Genomic DNA, 18,510 nt, shown 5'->3' with positions numbered 1-18,510 from the left:
CATTCGCTATGGGACTGCTATGAATAGCGGGGGTCTGTGCTCTTCTTTCTTTGGCACGTCCCATAGAGAATGGATGAAGTGACATCTGCTTTTGTCGGTGGGGTGGTGGTGATGGCTCAGTGCCTAATTCCTGGGTTCCAGAGACCTTGCTCTCGGCATCATGAGAGGGTCTTGGTGGTCGGACCCCAGCAATCGGCAAGTTATCCACTCTCCCATGGATGGAAAATAACTTACAATCTTGGGAATAAGTTTTTGGAGTTTAATCTAGCTACAGCATATCTTTAATATTAGGATCGCACAGCCATTTTGACTTCCCTTACACAGTAAGTACACCAGCCTCATCAGGGCTATGACCTATTTCATATTGTATGTAGATTATATTGTGACATCTAATCACTGACCTGCCATACTTTTGAGGCAGATTAACATATAGTAACGCAGTTTGTTGCAGCCACTATCGGGGCAGTATGAACAGTGCTCTAATAGCTTCACAAGTTCTTGCTGTCTGGTTTGTTAGTTTGTCTGGTATAAATAAAGTGTATTGCTTTAAAAAAAAAAAAAAAAATACCTGATTGGTTCTCCTACTACTCAGTCTCACCCTGCACCGCCCACTGGGCGCTGGCAGTACGGTGATTGGCTGCCTCCTCCCCTGGGCGGGTCTTTTCGCTGGTGCCTCACTCCCTCTCCTCAGAGTCTCCGGAGTCGGAGCTGCGGGCGGCAGAGGGATCAGTGTCACTAGTAGAGCTTCGCTGAAGCGGTTACTTGGCGACTGATAGCCGGAAGCCCTGACCACGCCCAACCACGTCCGCAACTGTCCGGGACCAGACCTGGAGGACAGCACCAAAACTGCGTACGGCCAGCACAGGTCAGTGTGAACGAGGCAGACAGCCAGCGCCGCGCCCCGAGCGGACATGCCGAGAGGATAGTGCCCGGGCAGGGCTCACCTGGTGCGTGCGGTACCTGTGCGCAGAGGGACAACACTTCTGGGACTTCTGCCATTCTGTGTGTCCTCAGGGCAGGCGGGTACAGGGGCCATGGCTGGGGGAGGCTGCGACTGGAGAGGTCCTGTGTGGCACAGTATGGAGGGTGGGGGCATCCTGTACTTTGACCTGGCAGTGCCCATATAGTGTAGAGACCTCCACATATAGGTCAGACCCCTGTACAAATGAGGAAGAGACCGTATATAGGGTAGGGACTGTAGATAGTAGAGACCTACACATATATGGCACAGTATGGGTGAAGGGAGGCAGTGCCCATGTATAGGATAGAGACCTCCACATATAGGTCATAGACCCCCGTATATATGAGGAAGAGACCCTATATATAGGGTAGGGACTATATCCAATAGAGACCCCCATATCTAGGGTAGGGACTGTAGATAGTAGAGACCCCCACATATAGTTTAGAGACCTACACATATATGGCACAGTATGGGTGTAGGGGGCAGTGCCAATATATAGGGTATAGACCTCCACATATAGGTCAGAGATCCCTGTATATATGAGGAAGAGACCCTATGTAGGGTAGGGACTATACCCAATATAGCCCCCCCATATATAGGGTAGGGACTATAGATAGTAGAGACCCCATATATATTTGGTGGAGAGACCTCCGCATATAGGTCAGAGACCCCCATATATGAGGAAGAGACTCTATATAGGGTAGGGACTATATCTAATAGAGACCCCCACATATAGGGTAGGGACTATAGATAGTAGAGAACCCCACATGTAGTTTAGAGACCTACACATATATGGCACAGTATGGGTGTAGGGGGCAGTGCCAATATATAGGGTATAGACCTCCACATATAGGTCAGAGATCCCTGTATATATGAGGAAGAGACCCTATGTAGGGTAGGGACTATATCTAATAGAGCCCCCCCCATATATAGGGTAGGGACTATAGATAGTAGAGACCCCATATATATTTGGTGGAGAGACCTCCGCATATAGGTCAGAGACCCCCGTATATGAGGAGAGGAAGAGACTCTATATAGGGTAGGGACTATATCTAATAGAGACCCCCACATATAGGGTAGGGACTATAGATAGTAGAGAACCCCACATGTAGTTTAGAGACCTACACATGTATGGCACAGTATGGGTGTAGGGGGCAGTGCCAATATATAGGGTAGAGGCCTCCACATATAGGTCAGAGACCCCCATATATATGCGGGAGAGACCTATATATAGTAGAGACCCTGTATATATTTGGTGGAGAGACCTCTACATATAGGACAGACACCTGTACATATGAGGAAGACACCCCATATATAGGGTACGGACTATATATGTAGTAGAGTCCTCCACATGTAGTTGAGACCCCCATACATATGAGGTAGAGACCTAGACATATATGGCACGGTATGGGGGTGGGGGTAGAGGGGCTGTGCCCATATAGTCTACTATATATAGTAGAGACATGTGTGTACATATATATCAATCGATAGATATATATATTTTCAAATTTTTATTTTTACCATCATCTTAATCATTATTTTTGTTGTTATTGTGATAATAGTTTTATGAGGGTATTATTTTGCTGTATGAAATGGTAGTTTGTATCATTTGCATTTTTGGAGTCAAACAACTTTATTTCCATACAACTGGTTTTTGTGGGGGTTTCCTCCCCCCCCTCATTTTTTGGGAGTTGAAATTAACGAAAAAACAATTCTGCTATGTTCAGACTTATTTATTTTTTTTATTTTATTTTTCTTTTCATTTCGGCCTTCATGTGATAAATATATTAGCTCTGATAATTCCACATGTGACCGAACCAAATGGTGAGGCTTTTTTTTTTTTTTTTAATTGGACTTTCACCTATGATCGCTGGTACAAGATCTCTGGAATAGTTCATTTCATTGTACATTCTCCTCCAATCTGGCACACAAAGACGGAAGAGGCGGACGCAGACCTGTAGTAGCCACTGATCGGCTGCCATGGCCTTGTATTTAGCATTTTGCAGTCACGTGAGACCATCTCTCATTTCCAACCTCTGTGATCATTGAAGGGGTTAAATTGCTGCAATCGGAGCAAGCTATGATTGCAGCAGATAGACTTGGGTATATGGAACGGGCACATCCTCTGAGCCCGCTACATATAGGCAGTGCGGACGTCCACAGTTTACATACAGCTGATTTAGCAAATGGAAGCCTGGGCAGAATGGGCCACAAAAACTGTTCACGGCCCTGTCCAATATGACAGTGGATGTAGTGCCCACACATGTTAGATAAATGGTCAAGCAAAGTAGGGAATGTCATACCCATATCTCACCTATTCATTCCCTAGTGACGTTCCATCCATCCATTACTTGGGGGTGATATTTGTATATAAGATGTATGATTTGGTCAAAGGTTGAAAAATAAATTGCAAGAAGTCACATTATCTTTGGCGGGGATTGATTAGGTGAGTATGGCTAAAATAGGCTTTTGGTTATATATATATATATATATATATATATATATATATATATATATATATATATATATATATATATATATATATATATATATATATATATATATATATATATATATATATATATATATATATATATATATATATATATATATATATAATATATATATATAATATTTTTTTATATATTTTTATATATATATATAAAAATATATATATATATATATAAACCATATTTTTTTTTTTTAGGTTTTTGAGTGGAAATTCCAAAAATCCTCCTCAAAACATGGATTTTCTGTTCTGAAAAGTCTACATAAATCTCTGCGTGCACATGGCCTAATGGTTGTTTTAGGAAAACCTCGCCAATTCCTTTACTTGTTCCATTCTCACAAACACTAAAGGCTGCTTTACACACAACGATATCGTTAGCGATGTGACAGACCAGATCGTAGATATGATTTGCCGAGATCGCACACAGGTCGTTTTATGACAGGCGCTACAAAAACGACCTATGTGCGATCTCTGCAAATTGTATCTGCGATCTGGTGTGTCACATTGCTAACGAGATCGCTAGCGATATCGTTGTGTGTAAAGCAGCCTTACCTACGTGCCCACGATCAGGGTTCACAGCATTTTGGACGCAGTGTGCTTCAGCTGCATCCAAAACACTGCGTTGTACAGTACAGGCACAGTAGATGGGATTTCAACTGTGCTTGTTTTTTCTGCAGCAAACACTGACCTGTGGTGCGTCTTTCCAGACCGCAGCATGTCAATTGTTTGCGGCGGATTTGCATGCGCCCTCCGTAGGGAGAACACAAGCGAGAGACTGCAGTGCACTGAACCCTGATCGTGGGTACAAGCAGCTGCGGTCTCCAGCAGAGGAGACTCGTGGCTCCACAGGTCAGGACCCGCTGCGTCCAGGACAGAATGAGCCCTGATCGTGGGCACATACCCTGAATCCACTTGACCCTTCAGAAGCTGCGTGTAACAGAATGTGACCCCTCCGTACCGGCAGGATCCACCTCCTCTCTGCCCGTATAACTAGGAAGGGATTCTATGGTTTTGTAAAAACTATAGATGACCCTTGTGATCAGTATGCGTACCGAGTTAAGTGTTCCTCCTCTACTTGTGAAGTATCGGCCCAAATATATTCAAGTTACTGAATGATTGGGCTGGATTGTCACTGTCGTAGCTCTTGATGGCCAAGTAGAGTGTAGTTCTTCTGTCTAAGCCGGTAGAGTCCAGCTTGTGGCGCTTCGTTTGTTGGCTGTCCAGTCATGTACTGGTGAGTCACCAGTCTAAGCAGAATTTGGGCGAGTCGGTGGTCAGACATGGACTCTTGGGGTCCATGACGGGTCTAATCTCCTATGTTGATGTAGAGGTTAGCATTAATGAGTAGTGATGAGTGAACACTACCATGGTGCTCGGTACTCATAACCAGAAGTTAATGCTCACATGGACTTGAGTAACCAAGTATAACAGAAGTCAATGGGGGACTTGAGCATTTTTCCAGAAATAGGATGTGTGATTCAAGTCACCCAAGTATAATGGAAGTCAATAGAGGACTCAAGCATTTTTCCGGAAAAATACTTGAGTTCCCCATTGACTTCTGTTATACTTGGGCGCTTGAGTTGCGCCCATCCATGTGTCCGACTGCTCTTAACGAGAACAGAGCACCCAAGCATGGTAGTGCTCGCTTGCCATTACGAATACCGAAAACCTGAGCATGGTAGTGCTCACTCATCATTAAGAGTACCAAGCACCCTAGTATTGTAGTTCTCGCTTGTCATTACGAGTACCAAGCATGGTAGTGCTCGCTTGTCATTACGAGTACCGAGCATGGCAGTGCTCGCTTGTCATTATGAGTACTGAGAAGGGTAGTGCCCGTTCATCATTACTTGTACAGAGCTCCCGAGCATGGTAGTACCCGCTCTTTATTACGAGCACCTGACCATGGTAGTGCCCGCTCATCACCAGTCATCATTAATTTGCGGAAGTGTGCAGCACATCCATCACTAATTATAACTCCTTGAACACCTCACATACGCACCATGGTTGGGCTAATCTTGGGCAATTGACTTACACAAGGTTTTGATGTAGGTCTTGTAATTATCATTAGATGCTTTTGAACTCTTCGGCTTATAATAACCACCACTGAGGAAATGACTGTGATACATCAGATAATGACAGCATAGGGTAAACACCTCAATTACCTTCAATAGAAGATGGCCCGTCATGGGGAGGATGCTGAGCACCAAATCATGGACCACACTCCACCCGAGCAGCATTGTCTGTGCGCCACTGATCTCTACCGGGAAACACTTGACTATAAAAGCACGAAATCCATGATCAGATAAAGAATTTCCTCTTCTCGGCCATTTCTAGATCGAGGGCGTGAGGCTGCATGAAATGCAACTTAACAGGATCACCCTTGTTCTGTCATTCCTCTCATACCAGCCCCTATAAACAGTGTCACTTTTCAACCCTTTGCACACAATGAATAGCTGTATAAATCTCCCATTGAATTCTCAAGCGTCTCCTATCTGCTCCGCACCTTGGGTCAATCTCAGCTGCTGATTTCCCTTTGCAGTGTGTGGATCAGGAATGGGACAACTTTGCTGCTTCCATATCTTTTATGTGAGAGGGGGGTGCAGTCACCCCCCAATTGTGTGCAAATTAATGAGCCCTCCTGATTGTAATCAACCTCACCCCCCTGTGAGCAGTATGAGACGGTGAATGACAGGCCTCCGTATCTCGGCAGGAAGCCTGTGGTTTGCTGTAGCGTTCAGCTTCACATTTGGTTTAGTTTATACTTCCAGTGATATCTAGATTCCATTATTATTAACTAGACCCAAGGATGGACATAATGCAGCCCCCCGGGGGCCCAAGAGTTAAGGGGGGGCACATCCACCTCCAAAGCAAAGCATAAGAGGGGCCCATATACTGTTCTTGCATAGGGGTCTTCTTTCTGTGCCCCCCACTGACCAAACCAGCAGGCAGCCCTATGCTCTATAGTATTGTAGTCATATTCAAGGCTAGAAGATGGTCTACTGGATCATGGAAAGCTTCTTGCACAGGGGTCTTCTGTCTTTACCCACCAACAGCCAAGCCGCCAGCTTTGTTCTGCAACTGCAATATTGTAGTCATACGTGAGGCTTGAAGATGATCTACTGGATCATTAAATGCTTATTGCACAGGGGTCTTCTGTCTGTGCCCCCTACTGACCAGATCAGCAGCCAGCTTTGATCTGCAGTATTGTATGTGTAGTCACACGTGAGACTAGAGTATGATCTCCTGGATCATTGGAGGCTTCATTAAAGGGGTTATCTCATGATGACAACCCCTTTCCATCTGGTATGGTAATGGATGTCCTGGAGCTACCAAAGTGTAGACAATTGCTCTACTAGCCCAAGGCCACCTATGTCACCATTCATTTCAATGGCTGGCATATAGTACTATTGATCGGGGGCCCACGTCCATCTTTAAAACAATAAGCAGCTTTTGTCACAGACACAAGGAGGGACCCATATACTGTTCTTGCACAAGGGTCTTCTGTCTGTGCCCCCACTGACTAGACCAGTTATACGTGAGGCTGGATGATGATCTACTGGATCATTGAAGGCTTCATTAATGGGGTTATCTGATGATGGTAACCCCTTTCCATCTGGTATGGTAATGGATATCTTTGAGCTACCAAAGCGTAGACCATTGCTCTACTAGCCTGCGCCCTCCCATGTCACTATTCATTGCAATGGCTGGCATGTAGTACTATTTCTCAGGGGCCCAAGAGGTAAGGGGGGCCCACATCCACTTCCATAGTAATAAGCAGCTTTTGTCACACACACAAAGAGGGGCCCATATACTGTTCTTGCACAGGGGTCTTCTGTCTGTGCCCACCACTGACCAGACCAGCAGCCAGTCCTATGCTCTGCAGTATTGTAGTCAAACGCGAAGCCAGAAGATGATCTTTTGGATCATTGAAGGCTTCATTAAAGGGATTATCTCATGATGGCAACCCCTTTTCATCTGCTCTGCTATGGGAATGGATGTCTTGGAGCTACCAAAGTGTGGGCCATTGCTCTAGTGGCCCAAGCCCACCCATGTCACCATTCATTTCAATGGCTGGCATGTAGTACTGTTGCTGCCAGTCAAGCCCACCAAAGTCACCACACATGGTCACCATTCATTTCAATGGCTGGCATGTGGTACTGTTGCTACAAGTCAAGCCCACCCTTTTACCACACATGGTCACCATTCAGTTCAATACCTGGCATGTGGTACTGTTGCTACAAGTCAAGCCCACCCATATCACCACACATGGTCACCATTCATTTCAATGGCTGGCATGTAGTACTGTTGCTACCAAGTCATAACCGCTTGAGTCGATTGTGACTATCGGTCGTGAAATAACAATTTTGGCTTTTACGTGGTGGTTCCTTTAGTCACCTAACTGTTGTTGCCAATTACCATAGTGGTCACAGTCCTGACATGTTAACTGCTGATGCCAATGATTGGCTGCAGCAGGCAAGTGATTGATGGATCCTGCTACATCACTACCAGCCAGGAAATCATCTGCTAAGTGATGGGTATTGTCTTTATTTTAAGGAGTTGAAATCTAAGCCTTTTTTAAATGTCCACATGATTGGAGAGGGTCCGATCCCTGGGACCCCCGCGGTGTAATTTATACCCTATTCTATGGAGTCAGCATTATTATGAGCCTGCATATTTTTTACCTAATATGAGTAGTTTTTCGTGGTAAGATGTTTTTTCACAAACTGCTGCCAAGTTGAAAATCCAGCTCATTGGAATAAAGCGTGTTGGGGCCGCGGCTGTAGAGGCTGTTCCCAGAATTCCATATATTTGGCTGACTATCAGTGACCCCCTCCAACACGTCTCTCCCCTGAATCAGCAGAACGCCCGTGAAACAGAAAAACAGTGTTGTGTTGCAATGCTGTCACTGTGCCTCCATTGTAAACGGACTGGGAAATAGCACGGTGTAAAGTGAAATTTAGCCACAGGGTATAATGCAACGTGCGAAATGTGACTAATGCATAGATCTAATTGTATTGTAATCTACAATTACAGTGTAACCTAAGGCAACAGCTTAGAGGTGCTGTCCCATACACAGCATGTATCACCTAGGCACAGGGTAGGAAGACAATGTGTGATGGCTCAGGCTCCCGTGAGAACGAGGGTCCCAAAGATGGATGCATGACCACTGCTACAGTCACATAGGAGACTTTGGGGTCACAGTTCTCACCATTGCTTTCTTATATAATAATGGCAGCCACAGATGAGTGACGGGTGCTCTTTAAAGCTGACTTAAAGTGGTTGTCCACTACTTTTACACTGATGGCCTACCCTTAAGCTGGGTTCACACTAAGCGACAGCGACAACGACGTCGCTGTTACGTCACCATTTTCTGTGACGTAACAGCGACCTTGTAAGTCGCTGTTATGATCGCTGCTTAGCTGTCAAACACAGCAGCCGAAGCAGCGATCATAACGTCGCTACATGTGCAGAGAGCAGGGAGCCGCGCACACTGCTTAGCGCTGGCTCCTTGCTCTCCTAGCTACAGTACACATCGGGTTAATTAACCCGATGTGTGCTGCAGCTACATGTCACAGTGCAGAGAGCAGGGAGCTGCGCACACTGCTTAGCGCTGGCTCCTTGCTCTCCTTGCTACAGTATACATCGGGTTAATTACCCGATGTGTACTGCAGCCACATGTGCACAGAGCAGGAGCCGGCACTGGCAGCAAGGGTGGAGGCTGGTAACGAAGGTAAATATCGGGTAACCAGGGAAAGATCTTCCCTTGGTTATCCGATGTTTACCGTGGTTACAGCTTTCCGCAGCTGCCAGACGCCGGCTCCTGCTCCCTGCTCGCTTCATTTCATCGCTCTCTCTCTGTCACACACAGCGATGTGTGTGTCACAGCGGGAGAGTGACGACCAAAAAATGAAGCAGGACATTCAGCAACGACCGGCGACCTCACAGCAGGGGCCAGGTCGTTGCTGGATGTCACACACAGCGACGGGACGTCGCTGCAACGTCACAGAAAATGGTGACGTAGCAGCGACGTCGTTGTCGCTGTGTGTGACACCAGCTTTAGGATAAGTCTAATCCTCCACTAATCATATATCATTATACCCAGATCATACTCCTATTAGAACGAGGGTCCCAAAGATGGATGCAGGACCACCTCTACATTCACATAGGAAACTTTAGGGTCACCGTTCTCAGGATAAGTGGAGGTTCCAGCAATGGACTTCCACTGATCATACATCATTTTTCCTGGATTATAGGTGATATGTTTTGTTTAAAGGGGTTGTCCACTACTTTTACATTGATGGCCTATCCTGAAGCTAGGTCATCAATGTCTGATCGGCCAGAGTCCATCACCCCACACCCCCACCGATCCGATGTTCTCAGTAGGCGGCTTGAAATGCTCAGTTCCGGAGCTGCTCCATCTTCTGATAGCAGTTGGTCACTGCACATCCACCTCCTATTGATTTCAATGTGGCCGCTATCATTTGATGGGGCAGCTCCGGAACTGAGCCTTTCCCAGTGCCGAAAACAGCTGATTGGCGGGGGTGCTTGATGTCAGACCCCGGCCGATCAGACATTGATGACCTATCCTAAGGATAAGCAATCAATGTAAAAGTAGTGGACAACCCCTTTAAACAAAACTTGTCACCTATGATCTGGGTATAATGATGTATAATTATTAATTTGTGGATAATTAGACTTATTCTAAGGATTGGCCATGTAAAAGTAGTGGACAACCCCGTTAAGTGAGCTTTAAAGAGCACCTATCACTTGTCTGTGGCTGACATTATTATTTAAGAAGGCAATGGGCAGCCACAGATTGATCTTGCTAAACACCCATTAAACGAAATTTGTCACCAGGTTTTGGCCACCTTATCTGAGAGCAGCATAATGTAGAGACAGAGACCCCAATTCCAGCAATGTGTCACTTATTAGGCTGATTGCTGTAGTTTTGGTAAAATCATGGGTTTTATCATCAGGATATTATCACTAGCTGACTAGTAAAGCTGCAGTCATATAGTCCAACCAGATTCCCTACACTGGTTGGCAATTTTCTTCCTATGCTGCCAATCGGTGATTATACAGAGCTCAACATTCCGAGATCTGCAGGGCATAAAACAGGGATTTTATCAAAACTGCAGCGAGTAGCCCACTGACACATTGCTGGAATTAGGGTTTCTCTCCCTACACAATGCTGGTACTAAAACCCCTGTGAAAGATTCTGTTAAAAAAAAAAATTGCTTACCAAAATAAAAAGAAAAAAAATGCTTACCAAAATAAAAAGACCCCACTTTCTAGCAAAATTCTGGTCCAAATTTACTGGTTGTGGGATGCCACATCCTTCTATGGCCCCTTTGCTGTGAAAAGTATATATGATGACATTTCCATTTAATAACTGCTTAGTAAAGGATGTAGCAGAGCTTGTTAAGTTCAAAGCGCAGGATCTGCCATTTTCACAGTGAAGCAGGGCTGTGGTGCCCACTCTGCGTGCCAGGATGCCACAACCCCAAATATGGCAAAAGTCTGGTTCTCTGGCAGCCATAAGCATTTTTTTGTTGTTGGTTGACTTGCATTTGATGTGCCATTGTATGAATGATCAGTAGTGGACAGCTCGGTGCACATAGGCGGCCATTGCTCTCGGCAGCACGAGTCTTGTTTACCCAGGACGATGAGCTGTCGAGAGAGACTATCTTTTGTGCAGTACATAAGATCTTTTCACCTGATGAATGAGGGGTTTTTTTCTGTTTACGCTACAAATTGTGAAACAAAGTGTTACTAGGAACATTCCCTCACAATATTTGTACAGTGTAAATGGACCTTATATAAGCCATACACTGTTTACTTGGCTCTCCCATCAGGATTTTATGTTCTGTACATGATTAAGGGTTTGCCTTCAGCATTTAGAAAGGTGCTTTACAGCAGCCGCACGGACATAGACTGGTTCTGACTAATAAGGGTCTGTGTACACAATGTATTTTTAAGGTGGATTCCATCTGGAACCTGAAAACATGCAGAACCAAATGCTAAAAAGAATGAACATATGCACTGCAATCATAAACATTGCAGGTTCATTCTTTTGGCGGCTTTTTAAAAAGAATTTTTACAAAATATGGGCGGCAAAGGCTCCGCAAAAGTTGTCTGAAGTGAGGTGTGTGAAAAAAGCCTCCGTTGTTTTCCAGGTAGGCCGGCTGCCGAAAGAAATCATTTCTAGGCTTGCTGTGATCTGGAAAATGGTTATTGTGAAGGGAAGAGGTGAGCTGTGACTTCACCTGTTTATAAATGGTGGATTTTGTGTTATTTACTTATATATTGAGGTGTTATCTGTTATTAGAATCCTGTCTGTAATGATAATGAGACTATGGAAAAGTCATTTGTAAAGACCTGATGAATAGAGATGAGCAGACCCGTGGAAGTTCGGTTATATATAGTTTGGTTTAGTTAGATATAGTTTGGTTTGGGACCCGGACTTAACCTGAACCCCGTTGGAAGTCACTAATTGGGCAGTTCAGCTCTCCACTCACATGCAGCCAGCCATAAACCGATCACATCCGGGGGCGGGTGAAAGCATTTTTTCAGTCTTTTTAAAAACAAATGTAGGGGGTGGACTGTTGTGAATACGTTTTCCAGTTTGGGGCTCCTTCTTGTGGTCAGTGCTGGTGATGCAGTTGATGTGTGGAGTGAAAGCTACACACCTGTGGAGGACTGGCAATCAGAGTCAGATTGGGCTATTTAACTGAGTAGCTTTCTCTTGTTACTTGCCGGTGGTCAATGTCTCCTGTGTGTTAAGGACATTCTGTAACCAGCTCTGCTCACTACCAGAACTCCTCTCAGATAAGTGGTCTTTGTAGTTCTGCTGTTTTGTTTTCCACTTTCTTGTTGCTTTCTCTGCTTTGATCCTAAAGGCCGCTTTACACGCTACGATATCGTTACCAATATCGCTAGCGTGTGTGCCCGCCCCCATTGGTTGTGCGGCACGGGCAAATCGCTGCCCGTGGCGCACAACATCGCTAGAAACAGTCACTACTTACCTGCCTAGCGACGTCACTGAGACTGGCGAACCGCCTCCTTTCTAAGGGGGCGGTTTGTTCGACGTCATAGCGATGTCACTAAGCGGCCGCCCAATAGAAGCGGAGGAGCGGAGATGAGCGGGACAAACATCCCGCCCACCTACTTCCTTCCTCATTGCATGCGGCCGCAGGTATGATGTGGTTCCTCGTTCCTGCGGTGTCACACATAGCGATGTGTGCTGCCGCAGGAACGACGAACAGCATCGTACCTCCAGTAGCAACGATCTTTGGGAATAGAGCAGCGTGTCAACGAGCAACGATATGGTGAGTATTATCGCTCGTTAACGGTCGCTCCTGCGTGTCACACGCAACAACATCGCGAACGAAGCCGGATGTGCCTCACGAATTCCGTGGCCCCGACGACATCTCTTTAGCAATGTTGTTGCGTGTAAAGCGGCCTTAAGGCTTGATTCCTATTTTGTCTGTGTGGAGTTCGTGGTGGAATGGGATCATTTCCTGCTGGGAGTGTCTGTATACTTAGCTCCATGATTCTGTAAGGTATTGTGTTTGCCATGCTTGGTATTAATTCAGTCCCTCATCTGTATTAGTGTTTTTGGATCCCAGTAATATCCGAGTGCTGATACAGTGGGGGAGAGGTTGTGTGACCTCAGGATTTTTCTATATCAGTAGTGCTGGTATATATTAGGGTTTTTACGGCTGCAGACAGTTGCTCCTTCCTATCCTTTCCTATAAAGATAGTTTGGTCCTCATCTTTGCTGAATCTGTCTTTTCTGGCTTTGTATTGTGTTTTTCTATATCACCGTAGCCTTTATATGTGGGGGGCTATCTATCTATCCTTGGGGACTACTCCGAGGCAGATTAGCGTTCTTTTATCTCTATCTGTGAGATCATTTAGTTCTCCGGCTTTGTCGAGGCGTCTAGGTCATCATAGGCTCATCCCACGGCTACTTCTAGTTGTGTCAGGATTAGGTCTGCAGTCCGTTAAGGTTCCAGCCACTCTGTTACCTTTTTGGGATTCTGCATTTTTTGATCCACCTCGGTCCCTGAAGCATAACAGTGGACACTACATCCAATCATGCTTTTGTTACCCCCTAGTGCGAGCCGTTCAAACACTGCTGGGCCGAGCGTACCGGGGCACAGCCATGCTCGCTCGCGTGGTTTGCATATGTAAAGCACCCGAACTCTGTTTTTTCAGCGGTTTTTTGTAACGTCTGTGTTCGGTCTGAACACCGGTCCTCGGGTTTGTTCATCTCTACTGGTGACCAATATGAAAATTACAAGATTTTAAGTTGTTTTTTTTTTTTTATTATCTGAACCTGATGATTTTGGTAGGGCAAATGTCTGTGGGGACTCGGAGGTGAAAAGAAGTGGACATTTAACCCAACTCTAAAGCTGGCCATTCACATTAGATGGCTGAATGATGCTTCCGATGATAGTTTGTCCCAGCTGATTCCCATTCAGCCCTCCTATGTTCTCTATGAGACACGTCCGGTGGCTTATCTCTAGTAGAACAATGCGATCGATAGTCCAGAATCTGATATGCGCAATCGACCTCTCCCCAGTCAGTTTGCACTCCAATACATATTTGACCGTCGTCCAAACCCGTCAATATTGGCGTGTCTTTCCCTACACATTCATACAGATGGGACTAGTGATAGAGATCACTGCTACTATCCGTGCTGTTACTATTTGTTCTGTTTCACGCCTGGCAGCCATTTTTACCAATGTCTGTGACAAACCAGCTTTTGTTTGTGATACAGGACTTGTGGAAAATTGCCATTGATTGATTAATTGATTTGATTGATTGAATATCGTTCTAGAATGGGACTTCTTCCAAGTATGAGGGGCTATATACTCTGTATTCTATGGATTATGTCAGACACATTCCTGCTTTCTGTGCTATAATCTTCCGCTTTCTCCTTGATTCAGGTGTGGTAGACTGATAAAGACCAAGGGATTTAACCACGAGGACGAGCAAAGTCTCCCTGATATTGGAACAAACATTTGCCGAAAGTAGGTGATGTTTACTGTGTTTATATAAATATGTACATTGTATTATTATTTTAGATATATTGTATGTATGTATATTTCATACTTCATTCATTCATATTTCATATATTCATTCGTACTTTTTCATTTTATAAGATGCACCCCAAATTTAAAGAAAACAAAAATGGGGGGGGGGTGTGAGGGGGAATATGGGGTCCGTATTATAATCCGGTGGTGTCTTACCGGAAGGGGGGGAGGCAGGGTTGGTGGAGCAGGGGTCACAGGAGTCAGGGGCAGTGCTGGAGAAGGGCGATGCTGCAGTGTTCGTCCCAGATGCTCACTATGGGCACTGTGAGGCAGGAGGAATATCCAGAAACTGTCGGCAGTGCGGGCTTCAGAGACATGGCACCTGGAGTCGGCGCATGCACTGATGGAGGTATCAGCTCAATGACAAGCCCAGATCTCATCTGCGCACACGCCATTTTCCTTAAGTCCCCTGCAGGGAGATTAAGGGGCCGGAGTCGGCGCATGCGCAGATGAGATCTTGAGCTGAGAGCTCCATCTGCGCATGCACCGACTCCAGGCGCCATTATTTGAACCCGCACCGCCGACATCTTCAGGATTGCTCCTGCCTCAGCGGCTGCAGCATCTCCTGTGACCCCTCTCCACCTCCCCCGGTAAGTTACATTCGGATTATAAGACTCACCCTTCCTTTTCCTCCCAAATTTTTGGGAGGAAAAGTGTGTCTTATAACTTGAAAATTATTGTATATAGGGAGGCTTTATCCTAAAGCCCTCCCATACACAACAGATGGTTGTGACTAGAAGATGGTTCCGTCAAATGTTAGGGTACCGTCACACTTTAGCGACGCTCCAGCGATCCCACTAGCGATCTGACCTGGTCAGGATCGCTGGTGCGTCGCTACATGGTCGCTGGTGAGCTGTCAATCAGGCAGATCTCACCAGCGACCAGTGACCAGCCCCCAGCTAGCAGCGAGTGTGGAAGCGGCGATGCGCTTGGTAACTAAGGAAAATATCGGGTAACCAAGCAGAGCACTTCGCTTGGTTCCCCGATATTTACCTTGGTTACCAGCACACACCGCTTAGCGCTGGCTCTCTGTACTTCTAGCCAGAGTACACATCGGGTTAATAAGCAAACCGCTTTGCTTATTTACCTGATGTGTACTCCGGCTATATGTGCAGGGAGCCAGCACTGGCAGCCTGAGAGCGGCGGACGCTAGTAACCAAGGTAAATATCGGGTAACTAAGCAAAGCGCTTCACTTGGTTACCCGATATTTACCTTGGTTACAGCTTGCCGAAGGCTGCCAGAAGCCAGCTCCCTGCTACCTGCACATTCAGATCGTTGCTCTCTCGCTGTCACACGCAGCGATATGTGCTTCACAGCGGGAGAGCAACGTCAAAAAAATGAACCAGCACTGTGTGTAACGAGCAGCGATCTCACAGCAGGGGCCAGATCGCTGCTCAGTGTCACACACAGCGAGATCGCTAATGAGGTCACTGCTGCGTCACAAAAAGCGTGACTCAGCAGCGATCTCGCTATGTGAGAAGTACCCCTTAGGGTAAGTTCACACAGTGCGTTTTTGCGCATTTTTCGGGTGCGTTTTTGGCCTCAAAACTGCATGACTTTGCTTCCCCAACAAAGTCTATGAGTTTTCATTTTTGCTGTCCACACACAACTTTTTTTTTAAGCTGCGTTTTTTAGCTTAAAAAAAAAAAATGGACCTGTCAATTCTTTCCTGCGTTTTTCTGCGTTTTCCCCCCATGCAATGCATTGGAAAAACGCAGCAAAACGCAGAGATAAAAAACGCAGCCAAAAACACACCAAATCGCGGTAAAAATGCATGCGGTTTTTGCCGCGGGTGCGTTTTTGTGCGTTTTTAGCGGCCAAAAACGCAGCGTCATAAAAATGCAGCATGTGCACATAGCCTTAGACAGAAACACCATTCGACTCCTCTTGCAGCGGATTATCTCACCAAGGTCAGAAGGATTGCAAATTAGACGTGCAAGATCCTTATCCATGTCCTATAACATAGGGGGCCCTCACAAACACTGTTGGCCGATATCGGCGGGTTCCACTGTTGCTAATCTAATACGCAGTATATTGGACTTTTATTCTAAGCAGTTTTTGAAACATTTACTGTATTGTTTCTTCTTCTTTTTTGGATCAGAGACTAGATGTTTCATACGAAGCGGACTCCTATCAATTCAGTTCTTAACGTCCAAGGCTGAGACACTGTGAATATGTCAGCGAAAGCTCCCATCTACCTGAAGAGAGGAACCCGCAAAGGAAAGCTGCGGGACGTCCTGTCTCCCGACATGATAAGCCCTCCGCTCGGAGACTTCAGGCACACCATACACATCGGCAGCGGAGAAGGAGATGTTTTTGGAGACATTTCTTTCCTGCAGGGAAAACTCCACCTACTCCCTCGACAAAACACTTGCTCGTCTACCTGTTCGTCCCCCGATGCCACGCCGCCTCTGTCACATTCACAGTTGCCATCGCCGGTCTTAAAGAATGCCATCTCCCTCCCTACGATAAGCGAGCCGCAAGCTCTGTCGCTCCTTCAGGCCCCTCCACCAAAGCCACCGCGGCTTCACCTGGATGAGAAGAGTAAAAGCCCAGAGAAAGAAATATCCAAACCCTTCCAAGTGATAGATAATGGCTTTACACCTGAAGTGAAGGAGGAAAAGTTCCTTGCTCACGCCGGGTCTCTTCTTTCTCTTCATGTGGACTTGGGACCTTCGATCTTGGATGATGTGCTGCAAATAATGAACAAGGAGTAGACGTCTCGGGACTAAGGGACCAAAGTTCTTAAAACTGTTCATCTTGTATTTTAAACACTACGAAGATTTTAGGAGTTTACTGTTTAGGCAGTGACCAGAAATGATTTCATGCTGCCTTATGAATTACTTCATATAATCGACATATGCTTTTTATCATTGAAAACCGGCCAGATACTGTGGGGCCTGTACTGGAAATGGACAATCTGGATCGTATTTGTGCATACGCTATGCAATGATGCAATGCCTCCACAAAGCCAAAGCATCTCCAATTCTTTTAAAAGTGCTTTTCATTAAGACTTCTAGTGCCTTCTTGCCAGGAAACGATAAATGACACTTTATTTTTTTTTCCTCCTTGGAACGTTTTCGTGTCCAAGTTTGTAAGGTTCTTAAGATGTAATACAGAAAGTTATTTTCGAAATTGTGCACTGTTTATTTTGCGTTACACTTAGTATATTAACTCTGACGTTCAGATCTGTATGGTGCAGGCTCGGGAGCTGAGCCCGCATCATGCTCAGCTGGTGCCTGTAACAAGAGCGGCCGGAGCTAGCGCTGATCGCTGCTATTAACCATTCAGTTGCTGTTGTCAATCGCTGATTATGCAGTTGACTGTCATGCTTGCTGGGTCAAACCCGAGGGGTTACCATGGGAGCTGGTTGCCTGCCGAAAGTCCCCAACGCTGCCATCCAAAGGCTGGGCTTCGTAAGAGAACCTCAATTATGCCATATACTGCAATGCTGTAGAATTGCAGTATATAGTATGAGCAATAAAACAATTACAGGCTCCAGACCCCTAAGGAGATTAGTGTATGTATACACGTGTGTGTGTGTGTGTGTATATATATATATATATATATATATATATATATATACATACATACACTAGCTGTTTCCAGCCAGCTAACGCTCGTCACGCCCATTATGATCAGGTCCTCAGTGTATGCAGGACTCCAAGGTTATACAGCTCTTCTCCCTCCCAAGGTTTACAGCTCACCTCCCTGGTATATAGCTCCCCCCCACCCCAAAGGTATGCAGCTGTCCCCCCTCAAGGGTATACAGCTCTCCCCCCCCAGGGTATACAATTCACCCCCCTGTTATATAGCTCCAACAAAGGAATACAGCTGTCCTCCCCCAAGGGTATACAGCTCCCCCCCCCCCTCGCCAGGGGTATACAGCCCCTCTCCTCCCCAAGGGAATACAGCTCTCCTCCCCAAGGGAGTACAG

The 18,510-nt window shown here is 45.8% G+C and overlaps 1 protein-coding gene across 1 annotated transcript; it reads left to right on the top strand.

Moving 5' to 3' along the window:
- The first annotated feature begins 678 nt into the window (after positions 1–678).
- On the top strand, positions 679–17,705 carry CDC42EP2 (CDC42 effector protein 2). The gene is made up of 3 exons (XM_075326155.1): positions 679–865; positions 14,426–14,509; positions 16,675–17,705. Exon 3 carries the CDS (start codon positions 16,748–16,750, stop codon positions 17,288–17,290), a length of 543 nt encoding a protein of 180 aa, XP_075182270.1. The 5' UTR covers positions 679–865; positions 14,426–14,509; positions 16,675–16,747; the 3' UTR covers positions 17,291–17,705.
- Positions 17,706–18,510: the final 805 nt, after the last annotated feature.

This window comes from Anomaloglossus baeobatrachus, chromosome 10, assembly GCF_048569485.1.
Source record: "Anomaloglossus baeobatrachus isolate aAnoBae1 chromosome 10, aAnoBae1.hap1, whole genome shotgun sequence".
Classification (NCBI taxonomy): Eukaryota; Metazoa; Chordata; class Amphibia; order Anura; family Aromobatidae; genus Anomaloglossus; species Anomaloglossus baeobatrachus.
The sequence above is the reverse complement of the archived record's forward strand: the minus strand, read 5'-3'. Positions and strand labels throughout refer to the sequence as shown.